The sequence below is a fragment of the Ovis aries genome, chromosome 6 (genome assembly GCF_016772045.2).
Source record: "Ovis aries strain OAR_USU_Benz2616 breed Rambouillet chromosome 6, ARS-UI_Ramb_v3.0, whole genome shotgun sequence".
NCBI lineage: Eukaryota > Metazoa > Chordata > Mammalia > Artiodactyla > Bovidae > Ovis > Ovis aries.
In genome coordinates, this window is record NC_056059.1 from 29812144 (window position 1) to 29836334 (window position 24191).

Here is a 24191-nt window from a genome sequence, read left to right on the forward strand (position 1 = left end):
ATGCAAGTGAAAGAAGATCAAATCAAACAAGTCTAAGTCAAAAGAAGAAAAATGAATTTAGTGGTTCACATTAAAAAATAATTCCAGAATAGACCCATCTAACTTCAGTGGCAATCAAGTCCACTGACCTGAGTGATAATCTCAACATATTCTCCCTACAGCTCTCTGCTCTGCCTTTCTCCATGTTGGCTCCATTCAAGCTGGCTCTTTCTGTCCCACATTAAGATGTTCACTAACACCCAGTCCTTTCAGGAACCATTTTGTTTCCAGGACAACAAAATCCCATATTTCATTCTGATGGCACTATCTTGGGTCACATGCTCACCTCACAGCAGTAATTGTGGTCATAGGACCAGAATGCTCTGATGGACTGGAGGAGTCCTGTATAGCCTGAGAGTGTAGGAGATATTTCTGTCACAAAACAAGAGGAAATGGATGATGAGCAAAGAAAAACTACATGTTTTCACTCTAATATCTTCCATTGACAGGTGATGAAACTAAGGTTCAGAAAGGATCAATGTCTTGGCAATGTAAGTCTTCTGACACTGAGTCCAATGTGTCTTCCACATTTTCTGTCATTCATTCAGACATTCCTGTGAAGATTCAGGTTTGTAGGTAATTAACAGTAAAGGTGTTTTTATTTTTTTTTAATTTTATTTTATTTTATTTTTTTAGTAAAGGTGTTTTTAGACCTGCAACATGGTATTCTGAAATACTGAAGAATCGCAAGTTTGTAAATGGGTAAATTGATAATGGGAATCATGAGAATATTTTCTGAGTCTTTGGTTTAGTAGGATTCAATCTGATTTCCCAAGGTATGAAAAAAGATAGCTTGATTTTTCTGACAGATCATACAAGTGCAAACAGTCCCTGTAGTATTTTCAGTGATTTCAACAGAAACAAGATCAGATAGGTTCCTTGTTTCCCTCCTCTCCTAACCATTGAAAGGACTTGATTTGCTTTGCTTTGGATGTGGTTCTGATTTTGGTGGAAGTGAAGTGGCACATTGGCCTGAGGGATCTGTTGTGTGTTTGAAAGAGGCACAGACATTCGAACCACCCACAGCTGCCCTGCATAGGAGACATCCTCATAAATACTGCATGATTCTGCCTCCACATTTGTACAGAGCGGCACAACCTTGATAACCACATTTTATTCTAGTTCAGCTTTTGTTGTCTTTCTGCTTCACTTTTTGCAGCAGTCAGTCTGGAAGGGATGAGAAGGATAATGATTTCATAAGAACTTGAGTTGAACCCATACAGAGGAAGAAGGAGTTAGGGGGAGGGTCTGCCCTGAAATCAACCGGCTTATTTAAGTAGATTTGAAGAAAAACAGAGCATGAAAACAACAAATCAGCCTGACTTATCTAGGAGGAGAGGATAAAATAGTCCCTGCTGGAGGAAACGTGTAACCCAATCCAGTAGTTTATCACATCTTCCTGAAACCTTGAAATAGGTCTATGAATTTATATTGTTTCCGAAAGCCCTGTGAGCCGTGCTATCTTACCCTGCCCCACTGTGAACCCTGAAATCAATCCATTGCTCTCTCAAACTTTGGGAAAATGATATGCCTCTAATGTCAATGAACTAGCTGCGTTCACAGAATGGCTTTTCACTCCCTGAGTTTACTGAAGTGGAAGACAGAAAGGGTATGCCTTTCTGAAAATAACTGCATGTGCTCCAAGACCTAGATTTTCTAGGCATGAGTGCATTTCTGATAAAAATGCCTCCTTAGTGTGAGGAAACCTGGCTGTTCCTCCTCTCCACAAATCGTTGGCATCCTTTATGTTTGTAAAGATTGTCAACTCCTATTTCTCTTTTGGAGATTTGATAAAACAGAGGCCTTGGTAAAAGGAAAATGGATACCATTAAAGGAAAGCTACCTCCTGTAATAAAATAAGTCAGAACTCTGTTTTCAATGCCTCTGCCTTTTTACAAACCTCCCTCTTCTGCCTCAGTTTACATTAGTTCATAGTCATTATTTATATTATATATATATTCTGGAGGGGCACTTCATGAATCAGGAGAATGCAAGTTAAGATTTCTGGCTCAAGAATAATAGTTAAAGGCTGTGGAATTTTGCATTTGAGTTGTACTACGTGTCTTAGAATATTTTCTTTATAATCTTTTTACAAATTGTCTTAGCTTACTATTATGTATTTCACAATCATTTTAACAGTGCTCATATCTTATTCTATAGGGTAAACAACTTTCAAATTTCTTACATATATTAGATACTGCCCTGTTTCTCTGTTCCTGTCAGTGTTGTGGATAATGATTTGCTATCTTTTTCCTTTATAGTTCATAACAGCTTTTACAGGTAATTTAAAGCAGTTAAATATAGATGTATAAAAAATAAGTAGATTTGAATAAGTTAGAAAGTAAACCAAATAATAGAACAATAAGAACATATCATTGTGATCTCTGAAGACTAGCAGATAAGTATTATGAAATTATGTATTGAAAAAATTAGCATCTGTATATCTCATTTTGACCTGTAACTAATAAATAGATGTTGGTATTTCCTGGAGAAACTCCATAGAGCTGATTATTCATCAGGTGATTCCCTAAGACTGTATACTGAGTGTCAGTTAAAGAAAATTTCTGCCGCTTATTAGTTGTGAGAATCTTGGGCGAGTTAATTAGCTTCCCTGTGCCTTTGTTTTTCCATCTTTACAGGAGAGATAACTACATTATGCATGGTGCTGTTGTGCGAATTAAGTGAGGCAATAAATCTAAAGTACTTAGGGGGTACCCAGAATTTGTAAGTTCTTTATAAGTGTTTATTATTTTTTATTGTATCTATATTGTTTCTAAGAGTAGTACTATAAGAGAATTATGGACATTGGTTTGCTAAGTTGTGAGTTTTCACACTGCGGGAGGCGTAACACCACTTACACAGCACTCAGACTTATTAAGCTGGAAATACCTGCATTCCTTTCCTAGCTCTTCCATTAAACGCTTGGATAGTCTTAGGAAACATGCTCAGACTTTCAAACCTAGGTTTTTATCTATGGAAAGTATAACAAATTCACTATAAAAAGTCACATGACACAGGGTAGCTAAAAATGGAGACAGCAATGAAATGTTATTAAATAATGTAGGAAATGGTTTCACGAAGAAAACTTTCTTCACCTCTTCTTGGAAAGTCTCTGGCGTTAAGCAAGTGATAGTAGAGCCCATCATTAAATTTCATTCAGTCTTTTGCCCTAGAACTGAGTACCCTGTATCAACAATGAATGGTACATGCTTGATCTCTATATTGTAAAGCAAAATTAAAGTAATATTTTCTGCTTATTTATAAAACATAGGAGTTGGTTGAAAGTGATTCACAACTTGGCAAGTTTTAATTTTATTTCAGCAGAGAAAATAATTGAGCAGTGCCATGTTCCCAGTCTTAATCTCTTTTTTTATTTGATCTTCACCTTTGTCTTCTAAATAGATAACAATTTAAAAATGCTGCTTAATTCTGCAGTCCAGTATGATTTTCAAAACAAACTTATTGGAAATTGAAAATAAGTTCAGCTATACCTGATAGTTAATTTTTTTTCTGTTTTTATTGATGAATTTAATTACTGACCCTCAGTAAACTAATTCTAAGTGTAATAATACAGTTTTTAAAGTTTAACTGTCTTAAAGTAAGAGTCTTTGGAACTTTTTGTTTACTTATAAACGTCTAGAAATGAGGCATTTGTCATATATCAAAATATAGTCTTTACCTGAAACGTCAAGGTATATTTAGGTTTTGAAGATTTCTTATCTTATAAAAATAGCTCACCTCTTTCAACTTTGTGTAAAGATATCAGGCTGGGCTAAAGTGACAAAGAATGCCTTAAGGGGAACTTTGAGTGAATAACTTTGAAGGAAAACTATTTTCACCAAAGACTTGTCCAGATATAATTAGTTACGGGAGTTAAAGGCAGGGAGAAAAGGCCAGGAGCCTAAAGGGATTTCAGGAGTAAAGTGTGAAGGAGAAGTGAGGTCTCACATGGAGAAGGAAGTGTTGCTCCTTTAAGGTTTAATAATTTTGTGACCTAGTGTCAAGTGTTGTGATTTCCAGTGGCAGGAGAGGTGAAATGTGAAAAATTAACCAACCCTTTATCTTGCTGGAGGTGATTCCTACCCTTATCATCTTCTTTGGTGTAATGGACATATTGTATCTTAAACAGTAAATTTTGAAAGAATGTCAGTTGCTCCATCAAAAAAGATAAAAAATGGATATATCAGTACATGATCAGTACCCTCAGTTAGTAAGCAGAATTTATGAAATATGACTTTGAATCACATGCCACATGTCAACTATGATTTTGAAAAAGACAGATACGGATCCAGAATTCAAATATCAAAGTTGAAGATAATAGAGACATTAACAAAGATTGTGATGCTTGTTTGTTTTTGTTGTAAAACATCTGCAGAAAGTTTAGTGTCATGCAAATACTACCAAAGCCTTAAATTGCATTTTTTTTCTTTTTGTTTTACGCTGGCTGTCAGCTTATACTAAACTTAGGAGGCATGTCATGGCACTCACCTGGCAAGTAGATCAAGTGGAACAGAGAATTTACTATAGAAAGCAGTAGTCAACACAGAGCAACATGTACTGCGTGATCCCACTTGTATTTTTAATGCCATATATGTATCCATATGAGTCTTCCCAGATGGCTCAGCGGGTAAAGAATCTGCCTGTAATACAGGAGTCACAGATTCAGTCCCTGAGTCAGGAAGATCCCCTGATGGAGGGCATGGCAACCTACTCCAGTATTCTTGTCCCATGGACAGAGGGGCCTGGCGGGCTACAGTCCATATGTTCACAAAGAGTTGGACGTGACAGAAGCAACTGAGCATGCAGGCATGTATCCACACACATTTACACACACACACACACACACACACACACACACACACCTGCCAAAGTGACTGCATAGAGAAATATTCTGAATAAAACACACTAGTGTCGATAGTAAGTAGGTCTAGGGAGTGGGATGGAGCTTAGGAATGACTTTCCCTTTTTGTTATTTGTTTATTATAGAATTTTGTCAACTAAAATCTGTAAGTATTGTAACTTTGTAATTAAGAAAAAATAAAATAACAGCATTAATAAGCAATAAGCATGAAGTAACTCAAAAATAAGAAGACAGCAAATAAACTTAATTAGAAGGGAGGATTGAAGCAGTGCCGTGGAGTTTACATAATCAAAAAATATGTATCAGAGCCATGAAATCTCAATATTAGCCTGAGAGGTCATTGCTTCCATTTAATAGCTGTACAATTCACTCAAAGTAGTTGGGCCTCCATTTCCTTTTCTGGAAAATAGGCCAGCTCTCAAGTTTTATGTGGATATTGAATTATGCAACAAATTACTTCTCTACAACCACAAGCATCACACACCATGTTTTCCCTACCTAAGCTGAAAGGTGGTAATATGAGGTAAATTCAGCTTATTTGGGGTTATGTTTTATTGAATAATGAAAGTTTCCAGCAAAATCTGTTATGATTTCATATTCTGTTTAGAGATGCTAATATAATGATGTGGTATAGAAGGTATTGAGAAAGAAAAGTTCATGAGCAAGCCAAATCAGTAACAAATAGTAATTTCAGTAATTTCAGGAAAATGGTAGGACCTCAACTTGAGTTCTGGTGATACAAAGGGGAATAAGGGTTGATGGTGAGTGAGAAAATTTAGAGCTGATTTTATGCACTATGCATGTAGATGGGGCTTCCCTGGTAAAGAATGGCAAAGAATGTCCGCAAAGCCGGAGACCCCAGTTCAATTCCTGAGTTGGGAAGATCTACTGGAGAAGGGATAGGCTACCCACTTCAATATTCTTGGGCTTCTCTTGTGGCTCAGTGGGTAAAGAATCTGCCTGCAATACAGGAGACCTGGGTTTAATCCCTGGTTTGGGAAGATCCCCTGGAGAAGGGAACAGCCACCCACTCCAGTATTCTGGCCTGGAAAATGCCATGGGCTATGTAGTCCATGAAGTCAGAAAGAGTTGAACATTGCTGAGTGACTTTCACTTATTTATCCATATAGATGAGTTCATCGCAATGGGGAGATGGGACTCCAGGCTCTTCGCTTGAGGCTATTACAGTCACAAATAAGGGGTTGAGTCAAAAGAAGACGTTAGTTTTAGAGGGAAGATAAGTTTAATGTTAATGCTGAGGTTAGAGAGTGAAACTTGTGATCTCATAAAGTTTGGAGTTCTGTGGGAAGGAAGGGCAAAGAAAATAAGCAACTAACTTGGTAAACAAATTTGAGATAGTGATAGGAGATAATGAATCAAGGAAAAATATTTGTATTATATTAAAAGTTCATCACTAAAGGGATGTTGCCTATAAGCATAATTATACATAATGGCCCATTTCCAGGAACCCTTCATCCTCCCAGGTAAGGAGCATTAAGCTAAAATACCTTTGTTTAGCTCACAGGAAACATCCTGACCAGGCCCAACTGCAGAATACTGCAGGAAGGAAGTAATTAATACTTACCTTCCAGAGGCTATATGTTAGCCTCCCATACCTGAATTCTAACTTGGGCAAGATGGTTGTTCGGAACACAAGTCCACCATCTTCTTGGTTGGCTTCTTTCCAAATAAAGTCACTATTTCTTGCACTAACAACTGATCTCTCAATTCGTTGGTCTGTTGTACGGCAAGCAGTTCAAGCTTGGACTTGAGTTCAGTTCAGTTCAGTCACTCAGTCATGTCCAACTCTTTGCGACCCCATGAATCGCAGCACGCCAGGCCTCCCTGTTCATCACCAACTCCCGGAGTTCACTCAGACTCACGTCCATCGAGTCCATGATGCCACCCAGCCATCTCATCCTCTGTCATCCCCTTCTCCTGCCCCCAATCCCTCCCAGCATCACAGTCTTTTCCAATGAGTCAACTCTTCGCATGAGGTGGCCAAAGTACTGGAGTTTCAGCTTTAGCATCATTCCTCCCAAAGAAATCCCAGGGTTGATCTCCTTCAGAATGGACTGTTTGGATCTCCTTGCAGTCCAAGGGACTCTCAAGAGTCTTCTCCAACACCACAGTTCAAAAGCATTAATTCTTCGGTGCTCAGCCTTCTTCACAGTCCAACTCTCACATCCATACATGACCACTGGAAAAACCATAGCCTTGACTAGATGGACCTTAGTTGGCAAAGTAATGTCTCTGCTTTTGAATATACTATCTAGATTGGTCATAACTTTTCTTCCAAGGAGGAAGTGTCTTTTAATTTCATGGCTGCAGTCACCATCTGCAGTGATTTTGGAGCCCCCAAAAATAAAGTCTGACACTGTTTCCACTGTTTCTCCATCTATTTCCCATGAAGTGATGGGACCGGATGCCATGATCTTCGTTTTCTGAATGTTGAGCTTTAAGCCAAATTTTTCGCTCTCCTCTTTCACTTTTGTCAAGAGGCTTTTTAGCTCCTCGTCACTTTCTGCCATAAGAGTGGTGTCATCTGCATATCTAAGGTTATTGATATTTCTCCCAGCAATCTTGATTCCAGCTTGTGCTTCTTCCAGTCCAGCGTTTCTCATGATGTACTCTGCATATAAGTTAAATAAGCAGGATGACAAAATACAGCCTTGATGTACTCCTTTTCTTATTTGGAACCAGTCTGTTGTTCCATGTCCAGTTCTAACTGTTGCTTCCTCACCTGCATACAGATTTCTTAAGAGGCAGGTTAGGTGGTCTGGTATTCCCATCTCTTTCAGAATTGTCCACAGTTTATTGTGATCCACACAGTCAAAGGCTTTGGCATAGTCAATAAAGCAGAAATAGATGTTTTTCTGGAACTGTCTTGCTTTTTCCATGGTCCAGCAGATGTTGGCAATTTGGTCTCTGGTTCCTGTGCTTTTTCTAAAACCAGCTTGAACATCAGGGAGTTCACGGTTCACGTATTGCTGAAGCCTGGCTTGGAGAATTTTGAGCATTACTTTACTAGCCTGTGAGATGAGTGCAATTGTGCGGTAGTTTGAGCATTCTCTTTGCATTGCCTTTCTTTGGGATTGGAATGAAAACTGACCTTTTCCAGTCCTGTGGCCACTGCTGAGTTTTCCAAATTTGCTGGCATATTGAGTGCAGCACTTTCACGGCATCATCTTTCAGGATTTGAAACAGCTCAACTGGAATTCCATCACCTCTACTGGCTTTGTTCGTAGTGATGCTTTCTAATACCCACTTGACTTCACTTTCCAAGATGTCTGGCTCTAGATTCGTGATCACATCATCATGATTATCTGGGTCGTGAAGATCTTTTTTGTACAGCTTGGACTTGGTAACAATAAAAAAAAAAAAAAATCAAATAGAGATTGGGTAGTCAAGAATCCGTCTTTGCCCAGAAGGCATTTTGAGCTAAATCCTAAGTGGCAAGAAGGAGGTGAAAGATCTTTCCTAGAGAAACGAAGAGCAAGTGCAAATGACCTCAAGTGGGACTGAGTTTGGTGTGTCCAGAGATATAAATACCAGTCTGCTTGTCTCAAGCATGACAAGGAAAGGACAGGAGGCTTGGAGAGGAGACATAGAGACTGGCAGCAGTCAGATCAGGCGGGTCCTTGTCAGCCTTGCTAAAGAATCTGATTTCATTCTCAGTCAATGCAAAGGCATTGAAGGGTTTTAAGAAGCAGAGCGGGTGGAGCAGAAGGTTGTATGTGTGACATGATCTGATAATTGTAGCCAGAGTTGAGGATGAGATGCCCAAGGGAGAGACTAAAGGAGGGAACCTTGGAAAGTATCTCTCTGTATTCAAGCAGGAAAGAATGAAGAGAAAGGTCACAGAGGTAGGATGGGAAGCAATCCAGTGCTAATGCACAGTCCCCCAGAGAGGACGGAGTTTCAGAGAGGAGGGAGCGGTGCAATGAAGTCCAGTGTCAAATGAGGCCAAGGAGTTGCAGAGAGTCTGTAATCAGATGTAGCATGTTATTTCCCACTCACAAAATGTTGTAAATTCAACTTTGACTAGTGAGGGGATGTATTTAATCCAAAGCTATGCACACCTCATGATATATGATATTTACAGTTGCTTAGAGGATAGATATCATTTTTTTATATAGGAACTGGATATGTACTTATAAACATTAAAGAACCACCTTTCAAATATGTATACTTCTGTTATATTTTGTGCAAGGATTTCTTCTCATGTCATTCCTATATATTTCTATCTTATATAACTTCTTTAGGAACAGTTCAAATGGGAAGGGAAAAAAAAGCTGAAGTTCTTGCCAGGCACTGGACTACATGTCAGTAATGCGGAAATGAGTAAGATAAAAACTCTTCCTAACCCTTGAACTTGCCTTCTAGTGAGGAAGAACTATACACAAGAAGAAGAGTAGAGAGCAATGGGTGGTGATAGGTGATACCAGGGGTTTATGTCCAATATTTGAAGCAGAGTGGCCTTCCAAAGAAGGGGTGTTTGATACCTGAAGAATGAGTAGGAGTTATGAAATGAGGTGCTGATAAAGTTGTGAGAAGTGTAATGGTCAGCTTTGTGTGTCAGCCTGGCGAGGCTACAGTCCCCTTATTCAATCAAGTAGTAACCTAGGTGTTGCTAGGAAAGTCTTAGGGCTGCTTATTAGGCTCTCAATGGATGGAATCAAGCACACACTTTTTATCTAGGATAATTTCTCTTACTCAAGGAAGCTAATTTTGGGCTTAATCACATCCAGAAAATATCTTCACAGCAACACCTAGATTAGCATTTGATTTAATGATTGGAGAGTGTATTCTTGGCATCTTGACTTGTAAAACTGACCGTCACAGAAGAGTTTAACAGGAATGAAATAAATATATGCTATATGAATATAATGTTAAATTTTCAAATCTTTATTGGATTCTTTTAAACTGTAAGTCATTCTTTTAGTTAAATTAAAATTTAAGGATTAACTTAAGATTTATGTTGTCTTATTTATCTATTGATAATTGTTTGGTTTCTATAATATTTTTCTGAGTGATCTTGCTTTATTCATTAGATTCCTGAAGTTCAAAATAATAGTATAGGATTTATAATTCTAACCATTAATGGAGAGTAAGAACGCAGTAGAACCTATCATGGGGGGGAGGGGTAGAACTTTTTCTTAATTCACTATATAAATCTCTATGTGTTGTTGTGTGTTAGTCGCACTGTCGTGTCCAGCTCTTTGTAACCCAGGGACTGTAGCCTGCCAGGCTTCTCTGCCCATGGAATTCTCCAGGCCAGAATACTGGAGTGGGTAGCCATTCCCCTCTCCAGGGGATCTTCCCAACCCAGGGATCAAACTTGGGCCTCCTGCATTGCAGGAGGATTCTTTGCCATCTGAACCACCAGGGAAGCCCATTAAGCTTCTAATTGTGTTAGCAAACCTTTCTGACATCCTAAAATTAATAAGCACATTAAAGTGAAAGTCAAGTATTAATCAATTATAAACATGTTATTTACATGACCAGATTAACTGGCCAATTTTTACTATAAATTCAGATTATCATAAACTTAGTATCTTTTATTTCACTATCTCATTTTATAAGAAAAAAGATTTCATTGAGAGATAAAGTGCAGCTTGGCTATAACAGCTAGGACAGCCCTAGCATATAGAAGATAATCCACAAATATTTTTTAAGCAAATTTTGAGAAATATAGTGTACTGTCGTAAAGTCAGAGGTCACACAGATGAAGAAATTAGGACAATGGACTATAAGAGAAAAATGGGATATAACTAGTCAGAATGAAATAAATGGTGTATAGCTACAAGTAATGTGATCTTTGAACACAGGTGTTAGTGGAGACATCACATAAGGCTTTATGGAGTCAGTAGCATTGATTTGGGAAGGTTTAATTTAGTGAAGAAACTGATACTGATTATTCTAGGCAGAAGCTGTAGGTTGCATGTGGAATTATCTAATTTCCCCTTTTCTTAATTTAAATACAAACTCAAAAACGCATTAAAAAATAGAAATCCTCCATAATCTAGGATGTGAAAAATCCACTCCAAATAGAGGGAAAAAATTCCCCCTAAAGCTCTCTGATTCTTCTCCCCAAGTATTTACTGTTAATATTTTTAGGCTTTGGCTTCTAGGCTTTGCCTTACACTTTTTCTCGTGATTTATTGATGCAGCCATCTACACACACACACACACACACACACACACACACACACACCCCGCTCTTTCTGCCCTCTCTCCTTTCATTCCTTCTTTTCTGTCTTTAACAAAATTTGCATCACTTTATACCGATTGGCTGAAACCTTGTTTTATTTGCCTAGTGAATAATGGATACTCTTCTAATTTAATACATACAAATTTGCCTCCTTAATTTTATTGATAAAATAGTGTTCTCCTGGATTGATATATCATTAATAATTATCTGATCATTCCTTAGTTTGTTGTTAAGTTGTTCTCAAACTCATTTAAATAGTTAATTTCAGCTGCATTTTGTTGCAGTGTATCATTTATTTGTTTAAATAGACAATGCTGCAGTGAACATCTTTGTATACATTTATATTTTGATGCCATTATGTCTGAAACAGGGATTCCAAGAAGTGGGATAACCTATTTGGGTATATACATAGATTTAATTTTTATTTGTATTTTCAAATACTTTCTACTGTGATACCAATTTACACTATAGCCAATATGTGCAAGTACACATTTCCTCAAAACCTCATCAATCATTCAGTATATTTTAGTTAATGTGATAAGCAAAAAGAAACTTACCATCATGCTTTACATTGCATTGATTAAATTATTTGAAGAAGGAAGCAAACTTTTCTAAGAGCATGATATATGGAACACATGGCAAAGTAGAGACTGTAGGCAGGAAAACACTTAGGATTTTATGTTGGCAAAAGTCAGAAATAATAAAGGCTTATACTGGAGCAGAAGGAGGTGCCTCTCTTTCACAGCTAAGTGCATGTCAAATAGCATGCTGACTTCATGTCACTATTAATAATGTATGGGGATTATTTGGAAATTATTTCCTTAAACGTAGAAAAAAAGTTTTTTTCTTTTAGAGTTAGAAATCATGCAGTACTTTCAAATTGTCCAAACATTTAAGGCATTATATATTCCACTACTTAAATTTAAATGATGAACCCATTAATATGTTACTTGTAATATAAGCCATAGTCTTTGTCTTTCAAAGGATATTTTAATCAAAGTACTAAAAATAAGCCAAAGTCTCATTCAAATAGTTAATTCCAGTTGCCTTTTGTTGTAATATATTATGAATTATTTCTCTGATGGATGGGCAGCCAAATGCAGATAAAATTAGCTTTGTAGTCATTCATTTTAAATTGCTCTTGAATCATTTGGAAGTAAATTCCATTTCAAAAGACTACGCTCCAGGTCTCAGACAAAGAGATAATAGTCCTATATTTTATGATATAAGCATAATAACTTAAGTCTTATGATTTAGAAATATAGAAGCTTATATACTAAGTTCATGAAAATTAAAGCTTGATATATATATCAATAAAACCAGAAACCTAAAGCTTCCTAGATTGATGTTCATAGCATAATATTTTTCTGTCAAAAATTAGGTGGAATGAAAGTCTATAAAAATAGTACATGGTGCAAAGCTTTCTCTTCTTGTATATAAATGAAAAAACAAAAGGCTATATGAGATGACAGAAAAGGAATACTGAGATTTACCTGATATTGAAATGAAAGTGTTAATATCATTGTTGAATAATGGTAGAAAGTGGAAAATTATGTCGTGTGTTAGGGAGGGTAAAATGAAAAATAATGTTAAATCTGAATCAAAAAGGCAGTATATCTTTAAGTTAATACTGAACTCAACAAACAGAATAAAACCAAATTTGGAAATTTCTCTTTGTTAATTTGAATGAACTACATGCAGGAAAACTGTTTAGCTATTTAATTAAGTCAATTTGACCAAATAGTGTAATGTGGACAGTTTCAGCATCTGGAATGTGCCTTTATATATAATGACTTAAGATAACTGTAGTGCGTTGTCAGAAATAGCTTCACAGTCTGAAGTTGCTATTCACAAATCGAGTTCCCATTATCTCCCTGAAGACTTCAGGAGGCTCTTTGGATATTTATATTAAGAAATAAAGCGGTAAGAGGATACACTCACTGCTCTAGCTGGCAGAAAAATCAAATTGTTCTTTTATAGCTTCAACTTTTGCAGCATGACCTTAATACTACTATCAAAAAGCTGGCTTATTTGTGCAGTAAAATGAATTGCATGCTAGGAAATGATCTCAGTAAACAGCCTACCAGTTCAAGGTAGAATCTCAAACCTTGTTTATTATTCTCACATACCTCTAGTGCCCTAAAAATGTTAACCTTGGTGTGGCAGGAACTTTATTTGTTTTGGATCAGGCCTTTGGATGGGCACTGGAGTACATCAAAGGGAAAGCCAGTAACAGATACAATCACACACTTTCCCTTGAACACCACTGCAGACACACTTGCTTAGAGAATTGATTGGCACCTGAGTTTCTCAGTCTGAAAAGCCATGTTTTCTTCTAGAAAAAAATCTGATCACTATAAGAAGCTGGGAAATACCAGATAAGTTCTAAAGTGGATATCCACTAAGTAGTATCTAATTTCAGTTCTCAGACTTCACATGATGTGAAACCCTCAACTAAACGATGTTTATAGACAGGGCCACCTTCACAGTATGTGACCTGTGCTGTCACACAGCACCTATGCTTTGTTTAATACCCTGCTCTAAGCGTCTCAGAATTCTTAATACATTTTTATACAAAGGATCCCCAAATTGTAATTTTGCACTGGGCCACACAAATTTGATAGCCAGTCCAGTCTGTAGATTTTACTATTTTTATGACACCTTATATTTGTAAATGAATTTGAGGCACTGTAAACTCTAAAATACTTTGTGGATCTGTTATGAATGCTCAAAGTCACATTAGTGTGAGCATTTTGTTGACCTTCTATAAGTGCCTGATGCTATACTAGACTTATGGAAAATACAAACAAAAACAACAGTAGACCCTGTTTTCAAAAAACTTTCATACTAGTGTTAAGAATTTGTTATATATTTCTGGCTTTGAAAACTGGGAATAGTTGGATAACTCTGGGTGCCAAAATTGGAAAGTAGATTTCTGCATATGTGAGAGGCAAATTTATAGTGTGAAGAGCTAAATGTTCATGAAGAGGTACTTGTAGGTGAACACTTGCAGATATTTTTTTCCTTATTGCACATGGTATTTGGAGATGATCACTTTTTCCTTGTTAAATACATATAGATGTAACCATACTGGATATTTAAATACTCAACCATTTTTGTTTATACATCTTGATTGAAGGGAATTGACTTGCTTGTTTGATTTTTTTAAATTACTCTAGCAAAAATAGAAGATAAAATTTCATTAAAAGGCAATTTATTTAATACCACTATATCTGGAAATCAATGCTGACACTTACCATTTTTTGTCTAGAGCAAAGACAGTTTTCTCTTAGCATGCTTAACCTAATGGTGGGAGAGCTGTTTTCTGGGCCATTTTCCACAGTTGGGCATGGTACCCAGGCCATCTGTTGTAAATGATCAAAGAAAGGGTTTCTCAATAGCAAGCCCACTGATAATCAGTGCCGTTGCACTTTGTATTATCTATTTCACTATGTATATCTTACTGACTCAAGGTCTTAAAAATTGCCTTTATAAATGTCATTCTTTTACACCCAAATTAAGTACTAGAAGTGATGTACATATTGCTTGATGTGAATTAATCTAGGGCATGGACTTAAATATACTGTATCTGTAGCACAAGAAATATTAATAAACTAATATGCTGTGATTGGTTAAGGCATCTCTCTAGATCAAATTTAAGAATGGGGTTCATACATAGACTAGAATGATGTATTAAAAAACACTGGCGTTATGATGAAAACATTTTAAATGATAGAAATAATTTCTTCATAAGTTAGATATTGCTATTTAACAGATACCTTGAAAAATTAATAATTTATGAAGCCTCAAACTCATAGAATTATTTCTCTTTCATTATGGTGATCATCTATGTTTTAAAATTAAAAATTAAGGAAATTCAAGATTAGTTTGTTCATACATTTTCTAAATGCATCAAATCATTACTGTTTTTTCCCCACACTTAACAGAGCCCTGTTTGCCTTGAGAGCATATGTGTGACTTTTTCTTGGACTAGTCCATTAAGGTTCCCAGTGGTTTTCAACATAATAATCAGATGAATTTTTTTTGAAATGACTAAAGCATCTCATATCATTTTATCCACATTAGAACTTGGCTGAAGTCAGAGATGAAGTGAAGAATGAAGAGGTATATGTATTGGCTAGGCAGGGTAATCAATTTTTAGTCCTTTTCTATCTTTCTGCAGGATGTAAACATGTAACTACTTTCGCTACATTACTGAATAAGGTAAGGTGGTATATAATCACCTGATATCTTACAGTCATCATTCCTTCTAAAGGAGCAAGTCTCATCTTCTAAAACAATGACTGAAAAGAAGGCTTTTTTACATTTTGCTTACTTGAATAAATATATTATTATGGAATACATACTCATATTATATGTATAAATATGCACAAATAGTTAAAAAATTGAGTTACCCTCTGCCTTTGTGAGTAATAATTGAAAACAACAGTAACATTTTACAGAATTTGAGTCTTATATTTTGTGGCACTTTATTGATTATCGGCACAGTCCGTCATTACATGTATCAGTAAGTGCTTCAGAAGAGAAAAACAACAAAAAATGGAATAAGGCCTTCAAGACATCAGCTTCACGCTGATGTATCTGTCAATACCTCAGTGCCCTGTTCCTTTGCGTTTCTGAACTGTTTATTTAGGTACTCTTGAGTGTTCTTGCACATTGACTACAGAAGCTGAAGTTGATGGAAATGAGGTTATTCTGTAGTAAGCTGACAGTTTGGGTCCTTGATGTCCAACAATTGAAAGTCCAGAAATGATGCCCTGTCAGAAGAAAGTATATTAAGGAAGTAAATAAGAAATCAAGTTAGAGACGGGAAACATCGTTTCCATTGCAGGGTCAGTCGTTTATAATTGTGGAGTGGTTTTGAAAGCTAGTTTTGTCTGTGATGCAGGTAGAGCCAGTTTGACTGCAGAACAAATTAGTAGAGACTAGATGTCATTACTAATTGACTGCGATCACATGACCTAGATGGAAAAGTCCCAGGCCAAGTTTCTTAGTGGACATATGTCCCCTTTCCCAATGGCTGTCTCCCCAAACAGGAAAACAACTGAATAAGCCATGAAATGACTTCCAAGATAATGTCTTAGTAATCAGTGTTTAACTACCAACACCATAATCAATATTTGCTGCTGAATATATGTGCTTTTTTTTTTTTTTTTTTTTTTTGAGCAAACCTAGGAAGACAGTGAAGGACAGGGAAGCCTGGCACACTGCAGTTCATGGGGTTGTAAAGAGTGGGACATGACCTAGCGACTGAACAACGGCAATACATGCTTTTAAAGAACTTGTAAAAACTTTTAATTTTGGCCTCAGAGTTTAAACTTACATATTAGCGCAGGGTGCTTAGTCAATGTAAGAAGTTAATAATAGTTTTGTTCTCCACTATCCTTCATAAGAAGACAATTATCAGGCCTAACTGAAATGGAGTGCATTAGATTCCTTTGTCTTTTGTGAAGTATAATAATAGGGTTTCTAAGGGCACTTTTATTAGTTTCTGTTTTTTTATTTGGAAATCAAGTTAAAGGAAAATATACCTCAAATTGTGTAAGTATTTGTAATGGTCTTGGGGTTTTGTTTATTCAGCGGTATTGGAGCAGCAAGGTAGGAGCAATATGTTTCACAAATTTCAGTGTATAAAAAAAATGAGGCTTTTGTTCTTCATGTTAATACTCTAATATTATTAATATTCTAATGAGAATTGGTGTTGGAGAAGACTCTTGAGAGTCCCTTGGACTGCAAGGAGATTCAACCAATCCATTCTGAAGGAGATCAGCCCTGGGATTTCTTTGGAAGGAATGATGCTGAAGCTGAAACTCCAGTACTTTGGCCTCCTCATGCGAAGAGTTGACTCATTGGAAAAGACTCTGATGCTGGGAGGGATTGGGGGCAGGAGGAGAAGGGGACGACAGAGAATGAGATGGTTGGATGGCATCACTGACTCGATGGACGCGAGTCTGAGTGAACTCCGGGAGTTGGTGATGGACAGGGAGGCCTGGCGTGCTGCGATTCATGGGGTCGCAAAGAGTCGGACACGACTGAGTGACTGAACTGAACTGAACTGAACTGAATGAGAATAAGCATGACTAATCATATAACTCTATGGTATTTGAGATGCAGTTTACAAATAAGACTAAACAGCATTTCTAAACTCTAGGTTTTACTGCAAAACTATTAATATTAATACTATTGGTTGACTTGATGTTATCATGTATATTTCCAGTATTGAGAATAATTCTGAGTCAATAATAATTAATAATTATAAATTAATAATTAATCCAATAAATATTTTTGGTTAAGTGAATGAATATATCATGAAGTGGCATCTTTTGAAAATAATGACAGACTTGAATCTGAACTTAAAGATCTTTAACTCATATTTCTAGTATTTCTTCTAAGCTCCTTGCATAGGATTCAAGGCTTACCTAATAGCCAGGTGGCTCAAGTGGAAAAGAATCTACCTGCCAACACAGGAGACATGGGTTTGATCCCTGGATCGGGAGGATCCCCTGAAGGAGGAAATGGCAATCCACTCCAGTATTCTTGCCTGGATAATCCCATGGACAGAGGAGCTTGGCAACAGTCTATGGGCTCATAAGGAGTGGTGTACAACTTAGCGACTGAATACACACACACACACACACACACACACACAAGAGCCTTATACTTTTCAAATAAGTTTTTCTTATGAAGTTGCTCTTGGTTTTGTCAGCTCTCAAGGGTAACACTCTGTAGTGGGAGGGATAGTGCTATGTTGGGAAGATCACAGATTGTGAGGGAAACAAAGCTGGGTTGATCCCAGTTCTGCAATTTATTACCTATGTTCTCAGGGAAAGATAATTATCACCCTAGATATTGTGTTTTGTCATGTGTAAAAATAAAAATAATCATCTAAATCCTTAGTTAAACAACTAGTCACTAGACCTAACATATTGCCTGTGTAATAGCAGGCACTCAAATTACTTAACTAGATGATTTATGAATCATTATTGTTATCAAGCCAGGTTTGTTTTGCCCAATATACAGCAAGCCAAAACTCAGAGCTGCCTAGGTTTTCAGGGAAAAGGACAGCTAAGTAAAGATATCAAGGAGCAAGTCTCAGAACCACCTCTCCAAAGGCAAGGGTTCAGAGTATTTATGTGTGCATGCTAAGTTGCTTCAGTTGTGTCCAACTCTTTGCGACCCTATGGACTGTAGCCCACCAGGCTCCTCTGTCCCTGGGATTTCCCAGGCAAGAATACTGGAGCGGGTTGTCATGCCCTTCTCCAGGGGATCTTTCTGACCCAAGGATCAAACCTTTGTCTCCAGCATCTGCATTGGCAGGCGGGGTCTTTACCACTAGCGCCATCTAGAGGTAGCTATGAAGTAAAGAATAAAGAAGCAGGATTGTCTAAGGCATGGGGAGCCTGGGGAGCTCGGGGAAAGGGGATTGGAAAAAGGTGCAGTTAATTGTTCTACACAGGTGACACTCGGCTCAGGCCTTTGTTTATTCAAAAATGAAGGCGCTTAGCAGGATCTGAGGGTGGAGTTTTCAGCCCTTAGATGTCAAAATGTCATCCAGTGGACATTCGCACATGCCCAGTTGAAGGGTTGATGTTCCTATACTGTTCAACTCAAGCTAGACACAGCTGATTGCAAGTTCCTAGAAAATGATTCCTAAACATCAGGTGTGATGCCTCTTGGAGTCCATGCAAGCCTTCTGTATACCTTGATTAAAGAAGGCAGGTGAAATGGATATGACTAATGATTGCCCACAGTTTTATTATTTTTGAACAAAGAGCAAGCGAAAGGCAAATGGCTTTCTAAACATTTTTCATTTTCTTGTTTTGCCAGATGAGGACTTTTTTCATGAACTCCCAGAAACCTTTCCATCTGACCCACCTGAACCTCTGCCACATTTCCTTATTGAGCCTGAAGAAGCTTATATTGTGAAGAATAAGCCTGTGAACCTGTACTGTAAAGCCAGCCCTGCCACCCAGATCTACTTCAAGTGCAATAGTGAATGGGTCCATCAGAAGGACCACATCGTAGATGAGAGAGTAGATGAAACTTCCGGTGAGTTTCCCATTGCATTTGCGCTGCTGTTTAGGATTCACTTACTACTTTGATGTGTTGTCATATCATTCCTTCAGTTACTGAAATTGAAAGTGCAATGATTATCCTTTGGTAAAAAATTTTAAGGCCATTTGGTTAAGATTTGGTAATTCCCTGTATTGCAAAGGAAAATGTGATGAATAAATCTTGGCTTGGTTCCTACTGAACCCCATAGAATTAAGGTATGGTTTATACTTAAGAGGGCTTCCTTGATGGTCCAGATGGTAAAGAATCTGCCTGCAATGTGGGAGCCCTGTGTTCGATCCTTGGTTTGGGAAGATATCCTGGAGATTGGAATGGCTACCCACTTCAGTATTCTGGCGTGGAGAATTCCTGGCCAGAATTCTGGCCTGGAGAAACCTGTGGCCTACAGTTCATGGGGTCACAAAGAGTCAGACACAACTGAGTGACTTTCGCTTTTACTTTATACTTAAGAAGATAAATAATGAGAGTGAATAGATTGAATTATGGTAAGTAAATACCTTTGTGAAAAATGCCTTTGAATTTCACTTGTGTTTTCAAGTCTGGTGTCAGGCCTAAATATCCTGGAATTGAGGAACGTTTTCAATTAAGGATAAATTGTACTTGTTTACCAACCCACTCCAGTATTCTTGCCTGGAGAATCCCGTGGACAGAGGAGCCTGGTGGGCTGCTGCCCATAGGGTCGCACAGAGTTGGACACAACTGGAGCGCCTTAGCAGCAGCAGCAGCAGCAGCACTTGTTTACATGATTGTCAAGTGTTAATTCCCATGCATAGTTTCCCTTATATATTTTTAAACAATTTGTAAACACTGTAGATTCAAAATATTTATATCTTTAACTTACATCTGAAGATGAATCCTAATTACCTGTCTTCACTGAAGTTAAATTCAGAGTGACTGAGAAAAGTGATACTGTGGGTTCCATAGAGAAAAGTGGTGAGTGTAGCCCCCATCTGGGTAGATCTTGATTAGAGTATATTTGCTTCTCACATTGTTAAAAATCCTGACTTTATTGCTTTGTAAATATCATTCTTAATAGCAAAACACTAAAAGCCAAAGAGAGGATGGAGTAGATCTTAATAAACTGTAGGATTTATATTGGCTATAAAGGTAACTTTCTTGATAGAAATTTCTTATTCCACAATAGGTAACTTAAGAGAGTTGTGGGAACCCCTAGAGTTATTTCAAACTAAGAAAATACATATATTTCTACAGTGGTTCAAGAGTTTTTGCTCTCCAGTAGGGAGAATAACAATCTGAATTTTCACATCCCTTCCAGATTTGTGATTTTTTAAATAATATTAAGACATGCATTTTAATAATTAAGACTTTGTTGATCAATATTTCCAAACTAAATTGTGACAAATATGACAAAAGTGGAAGTATTTAAATATCTTTATTTCCCTTCACAAATATCTCTATGTAACAAAATGAATACATGTTTTCAAAATTCAATTGTAATTAATTCGTGTTTGTATCCAAAGGTTGGTTAATGAGGGGCAAGCAGTGACCAGCATTTGAAGGAAATCTTCGTTCAGTGTTTCTAACAATTAAGAGATACTAGATGATTGAACATAGACCGTGAGAAGCCTGAGAAGAGGCATCTCTAAAAAAAAGAAAAAGCTTGTGAGACATATACTTATATAACACAAGTGGTCTTAGAAAATTAGGTGGCAGTTCCACATAATTGTCAGTTTGTGAGTCAGTATGCTCACTGCATGCAAGCTGATGACTGTAGAAATAACTGGGTATCTAGCTATCTAGTCTCTTCCTTCAGGGAATTGGTCTATTACACCTCTTGGTCTAATTACTCAGTAAATAGCTCCACCAGATGTCTTCAAAATCTCAAGTGAATTGAGTTTTATTTGTTTCAGCCCATTTATTTGTAAAGATTTCAAACACACACATTTTAATAGTAAAAGGAAAAAGAAATAAAATCACAAAACTAAAATGAGAGTCATAAACATACTTAGGCTTGTCTTTACTAGATTAATGAATATGCTTTTATAAGAAGATTATAAATAAAAACAAAATTGCTCTGATACTGAACACGTCTAGCAGCCTCAAGCTCTCTTGTTGTATATGTGTTTATGTGTATTTTTTTAAAAGACAGTTCCATTTCATAAAGCATTATATTTTTATCTCCACAGAAAATTAATTAATATTGCCTATACCAATGATTAAAAATACATCTTAAAGCAACTATAAATGAAAATATATGATATGTTTTCATTCAAATTCAGGATGGGATATATTAGAGCCGAGGAAAGATTTGGCAGCCTTAATACTTACATAGTATTCATATTTGGAATGGAATGCTTTTTTGTTGGTTTTCCTTTTCATCTGAAACTATACAGGATAGCTAGCATCCAGGAGACTGTGTCACCTTTAAATACAGGAAAAAGAGAGAGAGACCCACAGAGACTAGTATCTTCTGATGTTGTTCTTAACATAATTTATGTGTGCATGCTCGGTTGTGTCCTGCTCTCTGTGACCGTGTGGACTGTGACCGCGTGGACTGTAGCTCGCCAAGTTCATCTGTCCGTGGGATTTCCAAGGCAAGAATACTGGAGTGGGTTGCCATTTCCTCTTCCAGAGGATCTTCCCCATTCAAGGATCAAGGCCAAGTCTCTTGCTTCCCCTGCTTGGTAGTGAATTCTTTACCATTGAGCCCCCTGGGCGGTCATTTGGTGTTGTTCTTAACATACTAGCCAATGCAATTAGATAAGATAAATAACTAAATAGTTGAAAATGATCATTTGGACAAATATGATTTTGTAGATCTGGAAAACTTATGCAGTTTCAAAGGAAAAATTGAAAACTATTAAAAAAATATAGAAAAGTGGCTGATAAAAGATATACATAACCCATCAACTTTTCTAAGCACAGTCAGTTCAAATTATATTGAACTAAAATATATCATTTACAATAACAATGCAAAAATGTAGATACAAAACTATCAAAAATTTGGAGAATTTTAGAAAGAGTTTAAAATCCACTCAGAGACAAAAAAAAATAATAATAATACAATGCCTTGAATCAAGTGGAAAGACATGTCTTGTTCCTAGATAAAAAGACAATAGTTTTAAATGTTTGCTATTTATAAATGAATCCATAAAGTCATAGCATTGTGTGAAAAATAATTTGTAAAAATAGCTGGAAAAATTCTGAAATAGTAGCACAATAAAGAGATATCAGCTCTTTTTAACTGTGTCATAAGGCTAAAGAAGTTTGATCTTAGCAGAGAATAAGACACACAGATTAATGGACACAAAATAGAAATCAGGAAATAAACTTCTAAGGCATTTTATACTGTGATGGTGGTAATTTCTAAATGCACATGGTAGGAAGTTGGAAAAGTAAAATATAAATAAGTAAGTAAATAAAGCTTGAGTTCTAGCTCATTCTTTAGAATAAAATAAATTCTAGATATTAGGGTTAACATCATCATCATTGTTGTCATTGCAGTCATCACCATCATCACTAGGAGAAAATTCTAGCAATTTATTTATTGGTTGTTTGGTTTCAGTGGTGATCAAAGCTTTTCTAATGAAGACAGAATCCAGAAGCCTTATAAGAAACCATTATTTTAGAAAAAATAAAGCATTATTAAATTTACATAAAGCAAGAAAACCACAAAAACCAAGGAAGCGATATGTACTAATCAAAGGGTTAATTTAATTGATATACTACTAGCTCTTAAAATCAAAGAAGGCAATGGCACCCCACTCCAGTACTCTTGCCTGAAAAATCCCATGGACGGAGGACCCTGGTGGTCTGCAGTCCATGGGGTTGCTAAGAGTAGGACATGACTGAGCGACTTCACTTTCACTTTTCACTTTCATGCATTGGAGAAGGAAATGGCAACCCACTCCAGTGTTCTTGCCTGGAGAATCCCAGGGACAGGGGAGCCTGGTGGGCTGCCGTCTATGGGGTCGAACAGAGTTAGACACAACTGAAGCGACTTAGCAGCAGCAGCTCTTAAACTATTTTTAAGGGAATGATATGTATACCAATAAAATTGAGCTGAGTTTAAAGATGGAGATATAGGAAAAGAAATGTAAGTGGTAAAGGCACATCTAAAAAAATGTTGTCAAGATCAGAACAGTTATTAGAGTACAGTGTTGATAACGGAGTGGGATTGGGATATTTCATACTTTGTTGATGAGGTTGCAAATTGGCATAATCTTTTAGAAGACCAGGTTAAAAATATCTGTCAACATCTAAATGTATATACCCTTTTACTCAGTAACTACAAATTTAGAAACTATCTAAAAATAAAATTCCTGATGAGCACAAAGGCTTGTATGCAAAGTTGTCCTTTGTATCCTTGTTGAGGTTAGTATATCAAGGGCAGTTCATCTCTAGGATGGAATACTGCATTGCTTTGTAAAACAATAAGAACTGTACACATGTGAAGTGGTAGAAAATTCTATCAGATAAAATTTGAAGTGAAAATCAAAATATATAATATTGCATGCAATATATGTCTTTGTTATGTAAAAAGAGGATGCACATGTATTTGTCTATGAATTAGGATTTTCTGGAGAAACATACAAGTAGTTGACAGCTCAGAATTTGGGGCAGTAAGAGATTTTTTTATTGTTTGATTTTCATTCAATCCTCTGAATGTATTATCTTCATGATAGATAATGAAATCTGAATTTAAAAGGCCCAAACTGCTTTATTGCAGCTCTTTGCCTGTTATCATAAATCTGCAACCTATACACTGCTGGGAGTAGAGAGATTTGTAGTCCTCCTTATATTAGAGCTCTTTGTTTTTCATCTCTTTGCTCTTTCAGAACATTGTGAATGAAATTGAATTGCATGGTTCAAACTTGAGGGGTTTTCCTCTGAAGTTAGTTTCATCTGCAACTTTGGTGCCCAGCTTTTTATTTAATACAGTTTGAGTATTGTTTTGTTATGGGCCTTAGTGTTTATTAATATTAGAATACATTGAATTAATGAATATTAGAATACATAGAA

The 24191-nt window shown here is 36.7% G+C and overlaps 1 protein-coding gene across 2 annotated transcripts in view; it reads left to right on the forward strand.

Annotated features, from left to right (window-relative positions):
• Positions 1-24191, forward strand: part of UNC5C (unc-5 netrin receptor C) — a 422011-nt gene that overhangs the window by 214938 nt on the left and 182882 nt on the right. For both annotated transcript variants that reach the window (XM_042251227.2, XM_042251228.2), the window contains exon 2: positions 18963-19184. In XM_042251227.2, coding sequence (XP_042107161.1) covers positions 18963-19184 — 222 coding nt within the window. The remainder of the gene's footprint in view (positions 1-18962; positions 19185-24191) is intronic.